General features: G+C 38.7%; 1 protein-coding gene across 1 annotated transcript in view; it reads left to right on the top strand.

Moving 5' to 3' along the window:
* Window positions 1-2,663: 2,663 nt before the first annotated feature.
* Window positions 2,664-25,110, top strand: part of SLC17A7 (solute carrier family 17 member 7) — a 238,137-nt gene continuing 215,690 nt past the window's right edge. The window contains exon 1 of the mRNA XM_077457005.1: window positions 2,664-3,426. Within this exon, the coding sequence (XP_077313131.1) occupies window positions 3,365-3,426 (62 nt within the window). The 5' untranslated portion in view covers window positions 2,664-3,364. The remainder of the gene's footprint in view (window positions 3,427-25,110) is intronic.

Raw genomic sequence — 25,110 nt, 5'->3', positions numbered from 1 at the left:
TATGGGCAAATGAGCAAAACAAAACAAGCACAATGATAATGACTGCCCTATGATGCCCTATGATACCCTCATGGCTTTCTCCTCTTTACAGTGCTAATTTTCTACTATAGCTAAATAACACACTTAGCAGCCCAATAGGCCACAGTGCCAGGCTATTGGAGACTGCAGCATTTTATACCGGCAGCATTTTTGCCCTGACAGATTTCCTTCAAAGACCAACTCCGTTCAACCAGCCAAACCTGTCCCCCAGCCCCCCATCCCCAGTCCACATGTCTTTTTCAAAAATACAATAAAAACATACATAACTTTTATTACAGGTGTATTCTGCACATGTGTCATGTGATGAGTGAATCCTATTCCTCCTCTTCCCATCCCCCCTTCCTCTGTACTCTTGTCTGATCCAAATCTTTCACTAAATCATTAATGGTATGATTTTAAAGTACTGGCATGCACATGCCAGTTTTTAGATTATCCAGTTTTATCAACACTTCTGTCCAGCCTTTCATTCATGCTAATTAACTATTGCAACAACTAAACAACTGCCAATTAAAAATCTCTTGGCTTAAATCCAGGAGATGGCAATTTAATTTGTGAGTATCTTCTGTTTGACAGTAATCCATCTGAGTTACAATAATATGTATTTGGGAAATCACATTATGCACACTTGGCGGTGTTAACACACTATTCTGGAGGGCCATGTGCTTCTGAAATCTGGATGACTCCTATAATGGCTCATAATTCAATTGGGATGGATATTCTTCCAATACTTCCTCCTTGGACTGTGCTTAATATTGCAGAAAGTAAAATCTGATCTTGCTCATGTCATCACAATCAAAGGATAAAATAGATGGGCTGAATGTTTATACTATTAGGATATATGTATAGCCTCAGACAAAGGCAACGTGAAATTCAGGAAAATAGCTCTTGGAAAGCGGAGCATAATTGGATAAGGCAACCCTCATTTCTTTAAAAAAAATGTAAATCCAATTTGTTTTGTTTTAGAACATTGTGGAGCATGAAAAATTGCATGAGCAGACCACAGTAGAAAATAGATGCTAGTAATGCTCTTTAGTCACCTCTATGGAGATGAGCAGAAATTCTTGGCAGCAACTATGACTGGTTCTTAGATAGTAAGGAGGATGTTCATGATATGGAAGCCACGTGTATAGCAGGTTAAAATAAGCTTGTCAGTGCTTCCAGAATAATAATATTCCCCTTTATATAATTAAAATTACCACCTTAAAATAAACACGTAGACTATGCATTGATTTTTTTAGATACATGTTTAAAGGGGATCACCTTGATATAAGCAATGTTATCAATGTGTTTAATTTTATATTGTTTTTATACAGTATATGTACATAGGGGCAGCCATAATTTACTCAGTAGATACAAAGGGCTGTGCTTGCTGCTTATCAGATTTGCAATGGACCTAACTTAATAAAAAATATCCACATATGTTCATTCATGCCTCTGTGGAGCAGCAAACAAATTGTATTCCTTCCAAGCATATGTGAAACTTTACCTTGTAAAATAACCCATTCAGTGTAAAATAAAAAAAGAAAGGCAAAACATTTATTTAAGTAGATACATACAATATATATATAAAATTATATACGCATTTAATAAATTTTCTTTTTTTATAAGTGATCATATAATCTCTGTGCTCAGCTGCATGAGGGGCTAAGAGAGATAGGGGTGGAGAAACAGCAGTACACTTATCTTTCTAGCAAATGGCTGTGCAGAGGGGATGTGTCAGCGCACAAGGCTGATCATTGGAGGACAAGCAGGTTGTTCTCCCAGCACAGAGTAATAGCGGTTTGCTATGCACTTGTATGTATGCCCTATTGACCTAATATGTCAAGGGGAGCTGCTGGGGGATTCATATTTCAGTATGTATTACAAAATAGAAGTGGTCCTTAAATTTCAAACATTCTTAGCAGTAGCAATGTGATACAATCTAAGTATATGTAAATTGATCTTGCAACCAATACTGTTTGAGTGACCTGGAAAGGCAGATCCCCAGACTTAGGAGTCAGCTTTAAAAAATGCTTTCATTGATATCCAGAAAAGAGAAGCAGGTTACAATCTCCAACAAGTTGTGTTAAAAAAAAATTTTAATTCATGCAGATTTTTTATTAACTAAGGTAAATTGTTAGTTCTATACCTACACTGGTTAATCTTACCATGCATGTTACCTGCAGCAGGCCCTCCTGGTAGGTTGTGTCTGCATACCACCAGATCACAAAAATGGTGGGGGCCTGTAGTATGTATATATATATATATATATATATATATATATATATATATATATATATATGTATATATAGCCCCAACATTATATATATATATATATATATATATATTTTTTTTTTTTTACATATATATATATATATATATATATATATATATATATATATATATATATATATATATATATATATATATATATGGTATTCACTTAAATTCAATTTTGGCTAGTATATATCTCTAAATTGCATTAACCAAACCTGTCCTCATCCCTCCCATCCTGCCATCCAGACCACCTGCCCCCATCCCCCCTCTGTAAGTACCTTTACAGATTAATACAAGCGATGTCTCCAGCTTCTACATGTCCCCTCCCACATGCCCTCACCCCTCCCGCACTACAATTCAGCTGGGACAAGCAGGAAAACGTCTTCTAATCCTTTTCCAAATATAGCAATTGAAGTGGGACTGTCTGTGGTGCTGTTAGCTGGGAAGGAGAGGTGGGGGTAAGGCTGCTGCGGCTGATGGTAGTGCAAGGGACTTATCCTGTGTACATTTGCCGGCTCTAGGTGTGGAGCAGATTTGCTCTATGGGGCCAATAGCTGTCTAGGTGTGAACAAGTCCCCGGCTGTGCCTTTGAAGTTGGTGCTGAAAGTGCAGGATTCCATTGGCCTGAGCGGCGACGCCTGGCGCTGTCCGTGGTGCTGAAACACAGTCCAGCCAAATGGGCTTCCAACGCCCGCGTCAAACATCTCTCCCAACCACAGCCTCCAACTAACACTGACTGCAGAGCATTTCTCACTCTTGTTCATGGCCGTCCCACGCAAGAAAGGAGAATATTTATTGGATCTTCTGCTGCACAGCACAGCCTGATCTCTTCTCACTCCTATGGCTCTACTCGTTACTACATAAGCTCATGTCTACTTATGCCTGACTCTCTTAAGGCCGAACCCTAGACGGCTTTTTTTCTTTTTATTTCTACCGGGAATAAAAAGGAGAAGAATAACTTCTTAAAGGTCTACCTTTATTTTAATACATAGCCTAAAAGTCGTAATGAGAACTTTTTCTTAAAAGCTCAGAATTAATACCTGAACGACTCCAGATTCATAGGATCACCATGGAGTTCAAGAAAGAGGAATTCAAGAAATTGGCTGGGGACACCTTGGGACAGCTGCACAGGTAGGTGATGTTAGCTGAATATAACAGATATATATATATATATATATATATATATATATATATATATATATATATATATATATATATATATATATATATAATTTTTTTTTTTTTAATGATTTGTTTTACTTGTTTTAATTATATATAAACTGATTCACAGACAGAAGCAAAGCCAAAACCTCATACAATAGATAGGATAATCTGGTTAGGGTCTTGTACATTTGTGGACATTTCTAGGCACTGATGAGAATAGAATAGTTTTAGGCTATTGCCTTTTTTGTTTTTTTCTTTGTAGATTTCTGTTTATTGATCCAGCAGTACCTAATAGTTCTTTTTAAATCAATGAATGTTATTTTGAATGACCTTTTCATCATTTATTTCTCTTGTGCATTTAATTCTTCCATCTTAAAACACACATCTAAAATAGTGATCCCTTGTGTTCCTGGTTTTATTGGGTTAAATAAAGCAGATTTCTATCTGCTCTATTGTTCTAGGAATGTTAACTGTTTAATAAACCATTTTAGCTGGATCTGTTGAACTGGTAGGCGGTGTATTGTTTATGTTATAGAAATCTCTGTTTATGTCTGTAGGTCAGAATGTAATGAAAATCTAATTGTACCATTCATCAATGGTGTTTAATGCCCCTGTGTGCGGCAATGTAACCCCAAGGGGATGAGGGGGGGGGGGGAGGGCACAGGAAACCAGTGCTTGTGGAAGCATCTCCCCTAATTCCACCATCCATCCATTTATTCATTTCCTCCTAGAACCATAATCCGAGCAAAATCCAAGCGGCTTTTCCATTCACAGTCCATTGCATTTTTTATTCCTTTCTCTTCTTGATTAATTTATGTCCAGTCTTGTGAGTGGGCAGAGAGGACAGTAATGTGCTTATGGGTTTAGTAGGGTGAAATGCTGGGAGGAGTGATTACGTTGATGGCCTGCAAAGTATATTATCCTGTAATCCCGCACTGAGGTTAGGGATAATTTGATGGAGGGGCTTTTATATCTGTAATTCGAGACCTCACATGCAGGAGGACACAGAGGAAATGTTATGTATGGGAAATGGGGGAGGGCAATACTAGATTGAAATAAACCTGTTTGTTGCATTTAACAATCTCTATCTATCTATCTATCTATCTATCTATCTATCTATCTATCTATCTATCTATCTATCTATCTATCTATCTATCTATCTATCGATTTCCATTATCTAGCTCTCTATTTTTCTATTGTCTAGCTTTCTTCAATATCTCTTTATTATATTATTTAACTCTTTGTCAGTCATCTGCCCCCCCCCCCCCCCCCCTTTATCTGTCTATACCACCATACTATTCTACTACTCTATATTATTTTGTAAATTCCTCCCAGTTCTTTGCCCACATAGAAAAGCAAAGGATTGCCTTGCTGTGGACTGAGCCCAGTCACAGTACGAATCGGTTCTGCAGAAATTCTCTGTCATCTCAATGTCACCTTGTGCATAACCTTCTCTCATTGATTGCTGAATCAGGATGATGCCTGATCACAAGGTGTAGTAGACTGTCCAGCTCTAACCACGCCCCCGCCTTGCCCAACAATAGAGCTGGGTCCTACCTGACTCTCTGTATAGACTTGTGTTACTTTCTGGTGTAAAACAAACACCCCCCTATGGCTCTGCTTTATATTAACGGGCGAAATGTTAATTATATATTATATTATATATATCTTATGTTAATAATTCATCACCTGTGTTTGTCCCAGATAAAGAGAATGTGTATGGTTTATGGGAATTACTGAAATGTCAAATAGTGTGGTTGGTCACGGATTTATTTTTCTCCATAATATATATATATATACACACAAAATGTATTACTCCTTAGGTTAGGAGCCTAAGATGTAATTCGTTTTGACGCTTTATGCGGCAAATCCTCTATTTCTCTATTTTCTTTCTCCGGGTATTAACCAGGTCAGGTGCATAGGAGAAAAATGTACGGGCATACCCCACTTTTAAGTACACAATGGGGTTTATTTACTAAAGCTGGAATGTGCAAAATCAGGCTCCCTTCTGCATAGAAACCAATGAGCTTCTAACACAAGCTTGTTCAATTAAGCTTTGGTACTAAAACCTGGAAGCTCATTGGTTTCTATACAGAAGTGAGCCTGATTTTGCACTTTCCAGCTTTAGTAAATAAACCCCATTGTCTAGCTATCTACTGTATCTATCTAGCTCTATCTATCTATCTATCTATCTATCTATCTATCTATCTATCTATCTATCTATCTATCTATCTATCTATCTATCTATAGAGAGAGATCTATAATCTATATATATAGATCTATATCTATATATAGATATAGATATGTATATCTATATCTATATATCTATATAGATATATATCTATATATCTATATATATATATATATATATATATATATATATATATATATATATATATATATATAGATAGATAGATATAGATAGATATATCTATATATCTATCTATCTATCTATATATATATAGATAGATAGATAGATAGATAGATAGATAGATAGATAGATAGATAGATAGATAGATCTATATATATATATATATATATATATATATATATATATATATATATATGGTGTGCGCACACTTTGCTTTACTAAAGGAGTAAAGACTGTTCGTTCTCTAGGATTCATTAATAAGGCGGAGATGCATTTATTGTGAATGGTCAATCATTTCCAGCAAAAATAAAAATAAGAAAACAACGAATTGTATTGCCCATAAGAAAATTGGATGCCAGCAGAATATACATTGATATGGAAATTGACAGCGACACACATTTACAACCTTACTAACTATGTAACATTGACTGTAGAGTAATAATTAGCCCTTTCTAATTCTGCCAAATGTAACATTTTAAAAAGTAGATAAATAATAAATACTAGGTATTAAACGATTTATTCTTGGGAAGGAAATTAACAAACAATAACTAATTATACATATTTATTTGAAGCTAAGCACGGCATTAGGTTGGTAAACAAAGAATTCTTAATTTTGCAGAATATAAATTGGGAGCTTTAAGGGGATTGCCGGCAGATGAGGCAGCTGCCCAGGGTCCACCTACAAAGGGGAAAAATATATTATATTGAGGACAATAGTTTTGGCCATAGTTTTGGCCACGTGTATCAAAAGTGACACTACTTAACATGTCAAATGAAGAGTTTGTGATAAAAAATATAGCTACAACGGGGTGTGGCCTGAAATCTGTTTGGCGTTTTAGCATGCTCTTCTCCCATCTCACAGCCCTCATTTATATTTCATGGAATTACTCATCTTTGCGTCTTTCCAGAACCCGCAGCCACTGAAGACTAAAGGGAAGTTAAAGGGACAGAAAAAAAGGTCCCGAAAATTCCAGTGTAGAGAATATGTTTCCCGAATAAACGCTGCATGTTGCATACATTATCTGTGTGACTCGAAAAAAAAACAAAACTCTCCAATATTGAGCAAAGATACTTTATATAGCTTCGGATTATGAACAGTTTGAAAAAATACAACAGTGTTTAAATATAATAAGCGAACACATTTTTAATAGACACTACAATTACCTTAATATCTGAAATAAAATGGCACGGAAATGAATAAGTTGAACTTTTTGCATTTAAAAATATTAAAATGAACAGCAATTAAAAAATCCTCCCTTTGTAGGTACAAATCATAACATAAATTAGCTTGATAAACAAAATAACTAAATTTATTATACATTATCACTATTTTTTTTTAAATGATAACAATAACATTGCGAATTATTATTATTATTTATTATTATTATAATAACTGTAATAATATTTATAGAAAAAATGCTGTAATCCATACATTGCACTTTTTTTTTCTTTTTTTCCTTTTCTTTTTTTTTTCTTTTTCCTACCGCTTGGCACAGAGCGTATCTGCTTCCAAAGTCATAATAATAATAACAAGTAATATTATTATTTGGTCTGAGATAAATGCATACCATTCACACATTGCATTTTGTTAGTTCCTAAAACGGAGCGTAAAAGTATACAGCACATATCTGTTTCCAAAGTCTTGTAAAAAATGAAGATTTAATAAATAGAAATACGATAACACTTAATAATAAGATAATAACAATAATAATAAAAAATAAAAATAAAAAAAATCAGGAACACAAAATTCTGTTAGTCTATATTACAGTACTCGCAGCAGCCAATCAGGTTTTATTTTTCACTAATCTGGCTTTTAAAAAAAAATCTGATTGGTTGCTGTGGGCTCTCCGATTTTTGCAGGTCCATCAGGCTCTTTGCCCTGCTTTGTGACATCCCCCCACCATAATGCAGCACATGTATTTTCTATAGCCTGTATATATGATTTATATATTTAACAGCACTGCGTGAAATCAGTACATGATACTGCTGTGTTATCTGCTAGTGATAATGAAACAAGTGTAGAAAAAGGACATCAATTACCCAGAACACCTCCTAATAGGATTATGTCATTTTCAGTGACATCCTTGTCTCAGCTGTGCACTGAGCTGTGGTCACCGACAGTGAACACTCTGCCAGCCTTGCTCCATACACACCCGGGTCTTCATAAAGGAAAGCATGGTAGAATTTAATGTTTTGGTGGCATTAGTCAATCCCCTGTGCACATCGCTCCAGGCTGTAGTTTTCAATGAAGAAACCCTAAGCTCCATCTATCCTTCTGATCATCAGTGATGGAAATATTTCAAAGTGATTTGATCCATTGTGACTGGCTGGTACTCTGGGGAGAACAGTTACATTTTAACAACCCATTTATTATTGGGCCACCTGACACCCTGTACCAATTACAGGACCAGGTTTAGGGAACTCAGCTGTTGGTTGGGGCAAATATTTAAAGCTGAACACTATGGCAGATATAACCGGGCACGATTTAATGCAGCTCTGCATTCCTTAATATATATTTAGTTATTTTTAAAAAGCAAAATAAAGTACCTGGATTTGGCTCAGAATCAACTTCTTACAGTCTATAAACAGCAGGTCTGGAGTGTGAGAGGAAGAAGCAGCACAAGGAGAAAATCTGTTCATGTGGTGAATTAGGACAAGCTTATAAGAGGGGAAAGCAAATACGAATTCTTTAGTTTGTGCTGGTTCTCCTTTCATTTTCCATTCATATGCTGGGATGAGTCCAGTACAACCTGGGCTCAGAAAATGTAGGTTGAATGATCCTGGTTATCATACTGGGGACATAATGCTGAAGAAAAAAAGTAATGTGGGGAATATCTCTGTATTTAAATTGAATGTTGCAGCAAAAGTTGATTTTATCATTTTATCTTTTAATTTAACCTGGAGTTATGCTTTAGGCTCTATGCACACTGGGCTTAAAAATATATTTTCTCTTGGCAGTAAAAAATCCTAATGTAGAGTATTTTTTGTACAAAGTTTAGATGAGCTTAGGTGAGTTTTGTGTTTTTTTTCTGCCAGAAAGCTCCAATCAGAAACACCAACCAGAAGGTTTTTTTTTCCGCCTCTAACGGTAAGCTCAAAAAATGCCCGTAATCATCCTAATGTGCATGAATACATAGGATAACAGTGAGCTGCTTCTATGGGCAGAACACAATATTCCTGTAGAAGAAACGTGTTTTTAAAGCGGTAGTAAACCCGCAATTTTTTTTATTTTTTTTTAAACCTGCAAAGCAAAAGGCATAATGAGCTAGTATGCACCGCATACTAGCTCATTATGAAATACTTACCTTCGAACAAGGCCCCGACATCTGGCCCGATCCACGCGGAGGGAGCTGACATGCTCCCTCTGCGTTTCTTCCGGGTATCGCGGCTCCGGCGCTGTGAGTGGCCGGAGCCGCGATATCGTCACTCCAGGGCATGCGCGCAGGAGATTTCATTCCGGCCGGTCGGCCACTGCCGGATTTTCAGGCCGAGAATCCCCTTGTGCGCATGCGCCGCTGCAGTCAGCGGCGCATACCGAGGGGAATATCTCCTAAACCGTACAGGTTTAGGAGATATTTTTTTTTACCTACAGGTAAGCCTTATTATAGGCTTTCCTGTAGGTAAACGTTAAAAAATTTAGTTTACAACCACTTTAAGCCAGTGTTCATGGAGCCTTAAAGTGGAAGTAAATGGAAAACCTAATTAACTATATACCTACTCTCTGCCACATTCTAAGCCTAATCTGTCTAACTCCATAATGTCTGGGAAGTTACATCACCCATAGACTTACTATGGGGCTTCCGTTGTCTCTGCCTCTCCTACACAACTGAATCTCCAGCTGATAGCTCAGCCTGGGACCAGATTGGAGTGACTGCAGAATAGGTAAGTATAGTGACTTTTTTTTTCTTTCCAGGGCTAGATAGATTAGGGTTAGCATGTGGCTGAGAGTGGGTTAGAGTTAGCTAGATTTTGCCTTTACTTCCACTTTATTTTTTATTTTTTCCAACACATTTCCACTTATAAATATTGTTTATATACTGTATATTCTGTAGTTGGGGCAGTAAAAACAGGTGGTCAAGCCACATTTTTATGGCCCCTCAACCACCTCCTTTAAAGGCAAAGAGACGGAGGAGTGCACATGCCATGGCAAAAATGCAACCCCTTCAAGTGAGCAGGGCCATGCTGCTATCATCCTGTAACTATGAGTAACACACGTGGTTGCAACGCAGTGGTGTGTAATTTACAGGGATAAAATTCCTGTCAAATGCCTCTGCAAAGCAATTCATTGTGGATCCATCACCTTTCAGAGGGGTGGCAAGAACTGCCATATGTGTAAACTTAGTCTTAGAGAAAATAAGGGGAAATATGGGGAAAAAAATTAAAAAAGCACATGAAAAAAAAAAAGGAATGTATACACCGAATCCCATTATTACATGTACAGTATTAACCCCAATACCAGAATACACAATGCTTTGCTATAGTGGTCCTTTACATTTTAAACTGCACATATAACACATGATGAGATTTCTCCTTTAATAGTCAACAATACCATTCTCAATTATCATGCCTGCATGTTTTTTCATGCAGCTTACAGTATACATAATTGATTATATTTGTATAAATCTCATACAGTTTCACATGCTTTTGATCTGCTTCAAGAATGCACTTGTGTTAACTAGTCTTAAACCAGAACTTCAGGTTTCCTTATAATTTAAATAAATTGGTTGGGTTTGTCTGAAACAAATACTTTCCATGGAGGAACAGTCTGGGGATGAGGCAGGGAGATAACGTCATGATCTCCACCTTGGCCAACCAGAGAACCCCTCGTATTCATTGTAAAAAATACAAGGCTGTTCCTGAATGGGTGGGATGCCATGCAAGTGACTTTCTCTCTTTTTCCAGTAGCAGAGGGGAAGTAATGTGTACCCATGCAGAAAGACAGAAGCACTTACTGTATGGAGACCAAGCTACTATGGTTTGTTACAACATCCCCAGCTTTTAGCCAAGATGGTCCAAATAAACTATTTTAAGTAAAAGGAAACCTGGTTAAGGGCTTATTCACATTTGTCCATTTTTCTCCAATAAAACACAAGAATCCCATTCGTTCCCCAGTGGCTGTTTCACATCAATGCACAGCAGTTTTGTGCGTTTTAGGCTGGATTCAAAACTTTCCATGCATTTTTTCATGTATTTTTACATGAATTATCAACAATCGTTTTCATAGACTGCCATTGTCATTATTAGTCCCTATAATGTGCTTCAATGCTTTAAAATCAGATTGTTCATGTCAACACATGGCACAGATGTGAACTAGCACGAATTGAAATAATAGCTAACCTGTATACATGCACTGATGTCCATTATAACACGTGTGTTGTAACACATACCATGGTTGTGAAAGGGCCCTAAAATCTATAGAGAGCACTGAGGGGGTCATTTAAAGAATAGAATATCAATTGAAGACAAAGAGAAAATTAGAGACTATTAGGGAATTATGGTATTGTGGAAGAGAGAGGGCAAAATGAATCTGGATTACTATATTTTCTTTATGTTAATTATCTTTCCATTTGTCTTTTGCTTGCTCTATTCTATCTCTTTTGTTCTGTTTTTCTGTATAACTGATTTATTTTGCAGATGGGTATTATAAATAATACATGACTACGTACAGAAGCGGCTTTGTAGTACACATCTTTGTTAGGTGCAGGATTGCCTCAAAAGGCAACCCTGTCCTTCAGACTTGAAAGTGATTCTGCATATCATATCTAGCTTGCTGCATACATATTCTTTACTCTGCTAACATTATAGAGACATCATAAGGGATGCCTCTTCACAGCCTAGGGCACAGAATGGCCCAAGCATGCTGGGAATTAGAATGGACTTTCCTCATTGGTTACACCTAGGTTTCTGGTAGATGTACATTAAAGGTGACATAAGATGGTGCCTGGAAGATCCAAATTCTAAATAAACACTCTTTGGTCTCCTATGCTCCTATTGACACAGCATGAACGTTTGTTTGCTAAGCAGGCACCTCTGGCACTGGCCTTATCTTGGGGGACCAATATAACTTAACTAAGATCTTCCAGCCTAAGATCTGACATAAGATGGTGCCTGGAAGATCCAAATTCTAAATAAGCACTCTTTGGTCTCCTATGCTCCTATTAACACAGCATGAACGTTTGTTTGCTAAGCAGACACCTCTGGCACTATATTGGGGGACCAATATAACTTAACTAGAATCTTCCAAATCATAAGTTCTTGCTGCTGCTACTTGTATTACTACTACTACTACTAATACTAATAATAATAATTGTAGGATTCTCTTATTAGGAAAAAAATCAACTCAAAACTGTTGAGAGCAAAGGGAACCTGTCCTGAGATAAACAAATGGATTAATGTTTCTGTATAAAAAGTATGAAAGGGAATGAGCAATCCAGCCAGGCAACTAGAACATGTGGAAACATTGGCAATCTACATGTGATCAATCTTACTTTGGGATCCAAGTCCAGACCTACGGCTGGCACTATTATTGCATCCCATTGAGAAGAATCCTTTCACTGCTGTGATTTTAACTAGGACAGGAAGTGAGGGTAAATATCCACAAAATGGAACTGATGGCATTTACTGGAGTTTTACACTTTGCCTACTTTCATACTACCTATAAAATTGTAGAAACACACTATAGGATTTTCACACTTAATGTATCCATCTTTGTTTTCTACACATGTATAGATGCACAGTATATTTATAGATTGGTGCTATATATTGTATTTTAGAGATGATTACCATGAGTGGAACTTAAAGAAACACAACCAATGGTGCAAAAGCATCACCCCTGTCCTGGTAATTTTTTTGCTGATGCCTATCTGGCTTCGAATTTTGTACAAATGTGTAAATGCATTTTTATGACATGACTGTATCTCTCTTTACTAAAGGAAAAAGCTCCCTTTTTGTGTCTTTCCTCTAAAAGGACAGTCCTACTGTACCTAGTTATACCTAGTCAGCTCTGCTGACCACAGAATATTGCAGCTCAAATAATATTTGTTGTTTAATTAGTGATTGGAGTTTACCTATTAAAGTGTATTTTAACCACTACAATACAGGGCACTTTCACCCCCTTCCTTCCCAGCCCAATTTTCAGCTTTCAGCGCTCTAGCGCTTTCAGTGACAATTGCGCGGTCATGCTACACTGTACCCAAATGAAATTGTTATCATTTTGTTCGCACAAATAGAGCTTTATTTTGGTGTTATTTATTCAGGACTCCGTTTTTTTTTTTGCGATATAAGCGCAAAAATAGCGGAAATTTGGAAAAAAAACAATATTTTCTTTTTTCTATTTGAAAAGAAATCCAATAAAATCAAATTTTGTCATAAATTTAAGCCAAAATGTATTCTGCTACATGTTTTTGGTAAAAAAAATTCCGTTAAGTGTATAATAATTGGTTTGTGTGATCACGGACATATGTACGCAAATGATCATGTACATATGTGTGCAGGTGATCACGTACATATGTGTGCAGATAATCATTGGGACATGTGATTTTAGTGGGATATATGTGGGGGACATGTTTTTATTATTAGGGACATGTGTTTTTATTATTTGGGGACATGTATGTTTTGGGGACATGTGTGTTTTGGGGACATATGTGGGGACTGTGTTTGTACTGTGTGGTGTGTTGTGTGTTTACACTACACTGATGATCAGTGAGTAAAAAGCTGTAAAAAGCAGCCCATACTCACTGATCATCAGCCGGCTGCAGCGTTCTGCTCTCCTCTCCTCAGCGGTGACTTCCGTGTGAGGAGAGGAGAGACGATTGCCTAGCAACCGGCTGTTTGTTTACATCACATGACGGCCGTGATTGGACACGGCCGTCATGTGATCAGGAGGGCCAATCACAGAGCCCTCCTGCCGATCTGAGATGTGCCGTGTCCGGGTGACACGAGCACATCGGGATCGCGCCGCTGCGCGGGCGCGCGCGCGCGCGATCCCGCTACTCCTGAATGACGTTCCTGAACGTCCTATCAGGAGTAGACGGCTCCCACCCGGCCGTATATATGCATCGGCCGGGTGGGAAGTGGTTAAAGAATATGTTACCCCAACAATTTTTTTCCTGATATGTACCTGTTGTACCATGTATTTGTATTTTTTCAAATATATTGTCATCTTTGTATTGCTTCCTTTGTGTGAAATACCTGGTGTTCCTGCCAGTCCCTCTGCTTTCCTTTTTCAAATTAACCACACTAAGGCATGAGAGCACATTCATCCCAGCGGGGGGAACAGCCTGCCTGTCCTCCAATGGCCAAGACTTCTGCTAACATGCCCCTCTGCACTGCCATTCAATTGAAATATCAGTGTACTGCTGTTTCTCCTCCCCCAGCTAAGTCCCTTATGCAGCTGAGAACAGATATTATGTAATCAGAATAAAAAAAAAGGAATTTGTAATGATATATATCCTAATTAAGAATTCAACTACAGGTGAGTCTAATTAGTCATTAAACAGGTGTCCATCAGACAGTTGATTATAAAAGGGTGTTACTTAACAAAGAAAACCCCTTCCCATTTCGTGCTGTCAGCACCACGTGGAAGAGAAATATCACAAGGCCTGAGAAAGAAAATAATTTTTTACACAAGAAAGGCGAAGGCTACAAGAAGATCAGCAAAGCTTTACTTATCAGTTAGAATACTGTAGCAAAAGTGATACAAAAATTTTACAAATATGGAACTGCAATTATCTCACAGAGAGTTTCAAGCCATCCACGGAAGTTAACACCTCGACAGGAGCATCTTCTGAGGAGAAGGGTTAAAGAAAATCGCCATGCTAGTTCACTGCAGTTAGCTAAAGAAGTAGAAAGCCAAACTAGTGTGACACAATAGGAATGGCATGCATGGGTGTCGCCCAGGAATCCTCTCTTAAAGTCCATGCACAAAAAAGCCCACCTAGAATTTGCCAAGGCCTATTCTGAAAAAGAAGAATACTACTGGAACTTTGTACTCTGGAGTAATAAGACCAAAATAAATGTTTTTGGAACTCATGGCTTCAAAACGTATGGGGTCGCAAAGGTGAGGAGTACAAAGAAAAATGCATGATGCCTACAGTGAAACATGGTGGTGGCAGTGTCCTTCTGTGAGGCTGCATGGGTGCTTCTGGCATCAGGGGTTGCATTTCATTGATGGTATCATGAATTCACAGATGTACTGTTCTATATTGAAAGAGAAGATGTTACCATCACTCTGTGCCCTTGATCGTCATGCTTTTTTCCAACATGACAATGATCCAAAACACACATCTAAGGCCACTGTTGCATTTCTGAAGAAGAGCAGGGTGAAAGTGATTCAGTGGCCAAGTATGTCTCCTGATCTGAACCAAATCGAACATCTATGGGGAATTCTGAAGGAACAAGTTGCGCATCACTCTCCATCCATCATCATGGCTCTAAGCCCTTGTACACACGGTCGGAGATTCCAATGGAATGTGTCCTATCGGACCGGTTTGTCGGATAATCCGACTGTGTGTGGTCTCCATCGGACTGTTTCCATCGGAGTATACGACGGGCCAAGTTTTCCAACTTGTCCGTAAAATTTTCCGCCAAAATGCTCCGATCGGACATACTCCGATCATGTGTAGCCTACTCCGACGGACAAAGTGCCAGGCATGCTCAGAACAAATTCCTAGACCAAAGCTATTGGCTACTAGCCTGAACGTTGTCCCGTCGTAACAAAATAATGTCATCACGTTATGTACAATCGGATTTTCCAACAACTTTGTCCGACCGTGTGTATGCAACAGTTTCGGACAAAATCCGTCTGACAAAATCCGTCGGACAAAATCCAATGAATTTGGTTTTCAGAATGTCCGACTTTGTGTACAAGGGCTAAAAGAGGTAATTCTTGAAGAATGGAAAAAGATAGATGTTGCAATATGTTGCCAACTTGTTCATTCTATACCTAGAAGACTTGTTGCTGTCCTCACAAATCATGGAAGTCATACAAAATACTAGATGTGGTAGTTTTTGTTGTGGAGTGTATTAATTTGTGCATGAGCTAATTTGAGCAAAACTGAATATGTTGCGATCTAAGTTATACTATTAACCTTACTTTCATGTAATGGAGCTAAACAAATGTTCTATAAAACTTGGTTTTGTAAAAATTTTGCTAATTGTTTTTGTATTCATTGAGATGTTGACTAAAATCTTAACTTTCAAAAGGGGTGTACTCATTTTCGCTGAGCACTGTATACAGTGGGGAAAGAAATGATTTGATCCCCTGCAGATTTTGTACATTTTCCCACTTACAAAGAGATGAAGGGTCTATAATTTTTATCATAGGTGTATATTAAATGATAGAGACGGATTTTTTCGTTCAACCGCACGGGGTGTGTACTCCGCTTTATGCTCCTATGCATAGAGGATAATAAAGGTCAAGGTTTCTTTGTATGTGTGCTGGCCTCTTCTAGGGATTAGCATTTGAGTCATGTAATCCATTGAGAAAAGTGTCTCACTCTTGGGGAATTATTCAGCAAAATCCAGAAAAACAGGAAAGATTACAGAGGAAATGAAGGTTCTGTAAAATAATTCATTTTGGTCTGCTATGTTTCATAATAACTGGTGATTATAATCACAGCTGTGTGGCTTTCAACTATGATCTTGTCATCTGGCAGTTTGTGGTCTTCTAAGGTAAAGGATTCGATGGGGGGAGATTTACTAAAACTTGAGCACAGAGAATCTAGCACAGCTGTGCATAGTAACCAATCAGGTGTTATCGCCAAAGCTACATTGAACCAGCTAAATTTAGAAGCTGATTGGTTACTATGAAAAGATGCACATCATTCTCTGTGCTCCAGTTTTAGTAAATCTCCCCAAAACCATTATACAATATAAGGGCAACTGAACGGGCAGAGTTTGGGGCGTTTTAAAAGTAGATTTAAGTTTTTACATAATTATTTATAATCTTTGTCCGTACATCTCTAAATCTCAGTCTACTATATCTCTTTACAGTGCAAAGACATAACAAAAATATACTATCTCTTAGCAGCTAATTGCAGATCTTTCTACCTTCTAACATACAAAGGGTTTGATTTACTAAAACTGGGAGTGCAAAATCTGGTACAGCTCTGCATAGAAACCATTCATCTTCCAGGATTTGTATTGTCAAAGCTTAATGTGTTACTAAACCCAGGACCCTGCATTCACTATACTGTGGTTTATACATGCATAATCCGTTCCAGGAGAATCCAAAAGCACTCGAATATAAAAGCAAGTTTCCCCATAGCAGTCAATAGAAATTAAGATAATTTGTTTCACATTGACTTCTATTGCATGCAATATCGCATGTGGCCAGAGGTGGAGGGGGTGCCAGAGAGACTCTGAAATATTCGGAGACTGCTCAGCTTCACTGAGAAACCCTCGGAAAGGCTCGGAAACCCTCGGAAACTGAGTATGTTCCGAGTGTTTCCGGAGTATTTTCAAACGACTCAGAAGGGCTCGAAATGTCACTGGCGTCCCCGCACCTCTGGCCAAATGAGGTACTGCACACCGCAGAGGCTTGAATCCTGCTCGTTTTGCGAGACAACACTCTCAAACCGAGCCAGAATAAAAAAAAAGAATTGCTCGTATTGTGAAATGCTCGTTAACCGCATTACTTGCAATCCAAGGTTCCACTGTATCTGGTCTTCTATAGTACACAGAACATGGAAATGCAATCATTTTAGTAAATATAAACTGTTAAATACCCTTTTTCATCAGCAGTCTTGTGACTTCTATCAGTGGCTGATTAACCCCCTTGGCGGTATTCCCGAGTCTGGCTCGGGGTGGAAGTTTTACACCAAAAGCGGAAACCCCGAGCCAGACTCGGGACCGCATCGCTGAATCCAGGAGGAGGTTTACTCACCTTCTCCCTTGGATCCAGCGATGTCCCCGCGCTGTACGAGCGGCTCATCCTCCACTCGATTCATCACGGAGCCGATCTCCGTTCCCTGTGAGCGTTGCGACGCAGGGGGACGGAGATCGGCGCCAAATTCAAAAAGTGAAACACACAGTATACATACAGTATAATGTAATCTTACAGATTACATTGCTGTATGTAATTAATTCACATCCCCTTTGTCCCTAGTGGTCTGTCCGGTGTCCTGCATGCAGTTTTATATTATAAAAACTGTTCTTTATGCCTGGAAACTGGAGATTGTCCATTGAAACCAAAACTGTCACTTTACATCAAAAATTATTTTATACCAGCTAGAAAACAGCGATAATAAATTGTAATCACTCGCAGAATTGAGCGATAGTGATTTGTGGGGAGATCCGTCATCAAATACTGAAAAGTAATGACAGTGACAATTCTGCAACTGAGCAAATTGCAGTGTTTTTGATTTGATTACATTATTGAATAATTTTTATTATTGTTATATCATTATTTGGTATCATTATTTATAGTTATTTATTATGTTATAATTTATGATTTCATTTTTCAAACTTTATCATACCTGGGACGTCTGCTAGACTCTGATTTGGACAGATTTAAGTGAGTTATTCCTAAGAATTACAGGCCTACAATATAAAACGCCACATTTTCATGCAAAATAATTGTACCGCTTTTAGCACCTAAAATCCGAAATAATCGTACTGCCAGGGAGGTTAAAGCTTGTAGGAGGACTCTTCATGCTGAACTGGCTGTCCTATGCAGGGCCCCTGACCCTCTGTCTGAGCAGTGCTGATTGGCCCAGTGCTGATCACATGCACCCTCCCAAGGAAAAAAAAAAAATCTCTCTAGCAATGCCCACCACTGAACATGTGCAGCCTGACTCCAGTCAGTGACTCTTATCCGGACATGTTTTGGAGACATAGTAAGAAGGGGAGTATCTGTGCATACAGGATCAAACAGCCTTTTTACACAATGCAGAAGATTAAACCCTTAGGTTCCACAGTGAGCATAACAAGCATGATTTACTGCTATACAGGCTGATTTTACTGTTGTGGGTTTAGTAACACTTTAATTGAAAAAGCTGAAGTTACAAGTTGATTGGTTTCCATGTACAGCTGCATCAGATTTCGCATTCTGCAGTTTTCATAAATCAACCCCCATGTGTCCTGACAGCATCACTCTATAATTCCCCATAATAAGTGCCCCAATTATTATGCTACCAGGGATCCCACAACATATCACTCTGATTGTCATTTTACTTATGTTGGGGCAAATCAGGCAAGTAAACTTTTTCTGCACACCTTTCCAAAGTTACCTTCAATCAGCCTTCCAAGCTAAACTATTACCGCCCTGTCCTGGCCATTGCTGTGTCCTCCACTTTATACACCAGTGGAATGCAGCAGGACTGGCACCGCTGGAGTATGAATTGCTTATATTCAGTACCTGGTCCCAGAAAAACTCATCCTTTTTTTTTTTACAAGGCTGTCCAATAAATGGATATTCACAGTCATACCCTTCTCCAGGCATACCAAACTCAGATGAAATAGTGGGTTGAACTTGAGAGGACTAAATCTTTAAGGGGCCACATTATGTCTACCAAGGACTCTCAATTCTAGAAAATTACCATGGCACTTTGGAATTTAACATTATAGAAATGGGCCATAAATTATTTCCTGAAGTATTTAGTTGCAAAATTATCTAAATGAGTATGAATTAGCAACTGGAAAAACAGCTTGGTGTGCAATTTTTTTTATCCTTTTTTTATCCTTAAACTGTTGAGGGTCACAGATGTTTTTGATATATGCATAACTATTATTGATGTGTATTTTTCCATTTGGCTTTGAGGACATCCGAAGCTCTTCATAGCCTTCTATTTGTCTTGTCTACCAAGACAGAAAGTAATGAGAAATCCAAAATTGTATTTGCCACCAAAATAAATGGTAAGAGAAAATCTTCCAATGAGGGCACTTGTTCTGGCAACTGCTGTCTAAAAGGGGATTACCAAATTTGGACAGATTTTCTTTTACTTTTTTACTTTCTTCTGCATCTCCAAAATAAGAAGGGAGGGAAGGGAGCTCTCCAAATAAAAATACAGATGACAAAATATGAATAAATAATTAACTAATATATAAATACATAAAAAAACTGATATGGGTTTTAACCTTTGCTTATGCTATCTATAACTAGGTAAAGGGTTTTGTCTATGCATACACTTTACAGCTGTAGTATTTTTGCATACAGTATAATCTGTTATTGCTAATGCAATATTTCCATTTTATACAAAGCAGAAGGAAATGCATGATCTGAGTGCCTACAGGCTTATATTCTGGTTGGCGGGGGGGGGGGGGGTCCCTAAAGTTTTGCAGTCACATGCATTTATAGCCTAAATCTGGACATACACTATGTTAATTTCAGCTGGAAAATTTCTCCATCACCCTTTTGCCACAATACCGCCCCAACATTGTTCAGTTGAAAAATTGAAGGAACAAGTGGAAAATTGTCTGCTGAACAGTGGCTGCATCTAATCAGCTGCAAAGATGGGATTATAATGAATTTACTGTTGTCTAACCCTAATATCCTTCAAACGTTTTCCATGACAGCTATAACCTTGAAGATTACCTTTTTCAAGGCCATTGAATTGTGATCGATCAGGGTAACGGAAAGATGATCTGTCAGCTTCTTTCCCATGCTGCTTAGATAGTACAGATTCAGCAAACATCATATGTAGATCATATAAAATAGCAAGCAGTACAGATCTGCTATAGCAGCAACTAGCAAGAATAGCTGGATGCTGCACAAGCACAGCAGATGACATTAAAAGGGATAATACAAATAAAATAGCGTGAACTGATAATGAAACAAGGTAAAACTACTATGTAGACCTCAGGGAGACAAAACCTGCAAAATAAGCTATAGTTAGGATCAGAAGGTGGGAATGGAAGTGACAAATGTTAAAGATTGAGAAGCTGGGGCACAGAAATTAAAGTAATTCCCACACTTTATGTTTCATCCCCGACGCTATCCATCTCATGCTTGAGCTGGGTGAAGTTAGCCTTTAAAAATGCACACAAAGCCAAACATAGCTTGATAGCTTCCTCTGAGGGGTCTATTCATAATGGTACAAATGTCAGATTCACAGAAGATTCACCACACATTTCCTTACAATTCATTCCACCAACTATAAAAGATGGAGATCACAGATGGCTGGGTCTTGTAGTTCCACCAAATAATCAGAGGTGCATGCAAAAAAGTATAGTATTATAAAACCAGGTTCATATTTATTCAAAGAAAAATCCAGGGTACTCACATTTCATCAGATAAAAATGAGCATGTAAAAGAAAGCAGACTGGGTGGCACAGTGATGTAGTGGTTAGCACTCTCACCTAGCAGTAAAAAGGGTCGCTGGTTTGAATCCGAACCACGACACTACCTGCCTGGAGTTTGCATGTTCTCCCTGTGCCTGTGTGGGTTTCCTCCAGGTACTCCGGTTTCCTCCCACACTCCAAAGACATGCAGGTAGGTTAATTGGCTTCTGTCCAAAATTGGCCCTAGTATATGGGGACCTTGGATTGTGGGCTCCTTGAGGGTAGGGACTGATGTGAGTGTGCAATGTACAGGGATAGGGACAATTGTAGACACTCACTCAGGATGGACTGGTGTCTTTATTCAACCTTACTAATGATGTATAAGAAGCATTTGTTTCCAACCACAAAGATGGCTGCAGTCAACACATTGCAGTGTCATGATATCAGAACTCCTCCCGTGGTGTTTCATCCAATCGAACATCGTCAGGAACTTTAAAGAACAGCTTCCCTTATTATTCACCAGAGAATTTGCCCAGATTTACCAAAATATGGATTTACAATATTATGTTTCATTTTGAGCAACATCTGTAGGAAGCAGAGAACACTATGAAGTTTGTCTGTTAACATTGGTCACCCTGAACCTGACAAATCCAAGCATTTCCATTAATGTTGCATGGAGACCCACAACTCTCTTTTGGTCAAGACACAGATCACAGATTTTTCACACATGTACCAATGATTTATATAAAAAAAAAAAAATCATCTAATTTACATTTACTGTCATTAACCTGCTCACAGCAATACCTGACATTTTTATCTAGTAAATGTTTCTAGCTAACGTGGGTGAATTCGGGAAGGTGAATGAGCCTAGATTTTCCCCTCTGTTTATAAACAGATTTTTATCCCCCCAAAATCAATACTAAACCCAAAAGCAAACAATTATTATATTGAATCTTACTAATTCTTACATGTGATGGCTGTATTGGCTTCCTTATTTTTCTTGTTCTAATATTTTATATATATATATATAAATATATATATAATATTTTATTGAAGATAACAAGTGTTTAAGTACAAAGAGTGTAATTAAGAGTGTAAGGTTCCTGCAATTATAATCATGTAATAAGCATGGAAAAGACCATGTTGGGTCAAAACAAAGGTACATGGCAATTATCAAAGGGAGGATAATCCTCCATATTGCTATACATAGATAGGTTGAAATTCTAGGCATAAACATTATATGAATAGTTTGGAAAAAAAGAAAAAACAGGGAGAGGGGGAATAAGAGCAGGGCAGGAGCTTTAATTAAGTCATGCCTAAGTAACAGAGGTATCAATACCAATATAATACCAAAGAGCATGTCAGGGAGAGTAATGGGGTTAACGAAAGGGAACGCCTGGCTAGAAACTCAAGTTAGGGTAAGGCTGGTGAACCAGCCAGCAAGTCTCTTCTTTTTCAAAAGCACAATCTCTCAAGCAGAATATATTAGTTTACATGGATGAGACAAAACACTTAACACTGGCAGCGGTGTATAAAATTATTTTTTCATGCAACATTTTTATCCCAAAAGAATAAAAACTGTTTGCTTTAACTGATTATAAAGTGTGAGCTGGAGATTGGCTTAAATCTGTGAGTGTATTTAAATCTGCCAATAGATTTAACACCCCCCCCCCCCCCCCCAGACTGACAATGGTGCTGTGTTCTGTGCCCCTGTGCTCATTATTTCAGAGTTGTGTCTCACTATACAGGAGTTTTGTTACTGGCCAGATGACCAATTGAAAACAGAGGAGAGGAATGCCAAAGAAAAGAAAACTGACACAGCCACCACATTAAATGCTTGATAAGTTGCAATATAATACTGTACATTTTTGGTTTTGGGTTTAATGCCACTTTAACCCCAGAGATAAATATCAAAGGGGCACTGGTGGTGTACATCCCGAAGCTTGCATAACTTTATCTCTCGGCTTTTATTACATTTCATTTTTACTTCCAAGGCAGGTTTAAATCTTATTGCTGGTGGTGAACACCTTCTTATAGCTGATATCAGCAGTACATCAGGCTATCTGTGTATGAGCAAGAGTAATGAGCTGCAAGGGATATGTTTGCAATTCCTTCTTCTCTATCAAACCCAGGGTTTTTAGATGACCAGATTACTAATACAATGGAGTTTGGTAGACTAGTGCACTATAGCTATTCCTGAAAGTAATGTGCAGGTAACCTGTGCTTCATATGTACATCTTAGTATCAGGGATTTTGCGTGGGTGTCATTAATTCTCAATGGCACCCCATGTATTCAGCAAACGGGCATGCACTCATGCTCATCAGAACACATAGTACCACAGCACCATGTGTTTTGGTGTGGCACAATTGAAGAAATTGGGCAGGGACCTTTTTTTTACACATTTCACATGCATAAAATGTGACTAGTGGGAAAGTGCAAAAACATTCTTATGCCCCGTACACACGAGAGGACTTATGTCCGACAGACTTCCAAAGGAGTTCCGCCGGAGTTCCGCCGGAGTTCCGACGGAGTTCTGACAGACTTTTCGGCCGAACGGACTTGGCCACACACGATCACACTAAACTCCGACGGATTCGAACGTGATGACGTATGACCTGACTCGAATAAGGAAGTTCATAGCCAGTAGCCAATAGCTGCCCTAGCATCGGTTTTAGTCCGTCGGAGTAGCATACACATGAGCGGAGTTTTCGAAGGGGACCGGGTCCGGCGGAGTTCCTTCGGGAAAATTTGAAGCATGCTTCATTTCTAAAGTCCGTCAGACTTTGGCGAATCAAAAGTCCGTTGCAGCCCACACACGATCGGATAGTCTGACGGACTCGGTCCTTCGGACTTTGGATGTTGAAAAGTCCGCTCGTGTGTACGGGGCATAAGACTCACCTCCTGGTGTGAACGAGTCCTTAAACCCTCAGTATTTTCTAGTTTAACACATTGAGCACAAAAAACTATATGATAAAATTCTTTCTTAAAGCAGCACTTCTTCCTAAAGGGAAAGTTCCTCTTTATGCCCCCTCCCCTTCTGTTATTGCCACTTGTTTGGGGCAGGGGGAGCAAGTACCTGGTTTTGACAGGTACCAGTTTCCACTTCCATTCGAATTGCTGTGACGATCCACTGGAAGTTCTCCCTTTAGCCCACAACCTTCTGGGACAGGTCACAGGTCCCAGAAGGCTGAAGGGCCATTCACAAAGCAGCGGGCTGCTCATAGTAAACATGCTGGTGCCGTTGACCCCAAGAACAGCAAACTAGGGTTGCCACCTCATCCCTTTAAACTCAAACACATATTAATTATACTATTAATTATGACTTCTCTGTCAAGATCAATGGCACATCTATCAGTCTGTCCCCACATGCCAGGGTGCTAGGGGTAACCTTAGACTCCGAACTTCCTTTCAGGCCCACATACAAGCCCTGTCCAAATCATGCCACCTTACCCTCCGCAACATTTCCAGAATACGCCCCTTTTTAACTAATGACACCACCAAGCTTCTAATTCACTCCCTGGTCATCTCTCGCCTCGACTACGGAAACTCCCTCCTCATTGGATTACCTTTACATAGACTATCCCCCCTTCTATCTATAATGAATGCCGCTGCCAGACTCATCCACCTTACCAGCCATTCAGCGTCCTCCACCCCTCTCTGCCAATTCCTTCACTGGCTTGCACTCACCCAAGGAATAAAATTCAAAGTACTAACAATAATTTACAAAGCCATCCATAACTCTGCCCCTAGTTACATCACTAACCTAGTCCCAAAATACCAACCAAGCCGCTCTCTTCGGTCATCCCAAGACCTCCTGCTCTCTAGCTCCCTTGTCACCTCCTCCCATGCTCGCCTCCAGGATTTCTTCAGAGCTTCTCCCATCCTTTGGAACTCCCTACCCCAATCTGTTTGACTGTCCCCTAATCTATCCATCTTTAGACAATCCCTGAAAACCCTTCTCTTCAAAGAAGCCTATCCTGCTTATAACTAACACTATTTTACTTCCTCCATCAGCTCATCCCCCACAGCTATTACCCTTTGTATCAATTGACCCTTCCTT

Source organism: Lithobates pipiens, unplaced genomic scaffold, assembly GCF_037356315.1.
Source record: "Lithobates pipiens isolate NorthernLeopardFrog02 unplaced genomic scaffold, aLitPip1_a1.2 Scaffold_27, whole genome shotgun sequence".
Classification (NCBI taxonomy): domain Eukaryota; kingdom Metazoa; phylum Chordata; class Amphibia; order Anura; family Ranidae; genus Lithobates; species Lithobates pipiens.
This window is presented reverse-complemented; position numbering and strand designations above follow the sequence as displayed.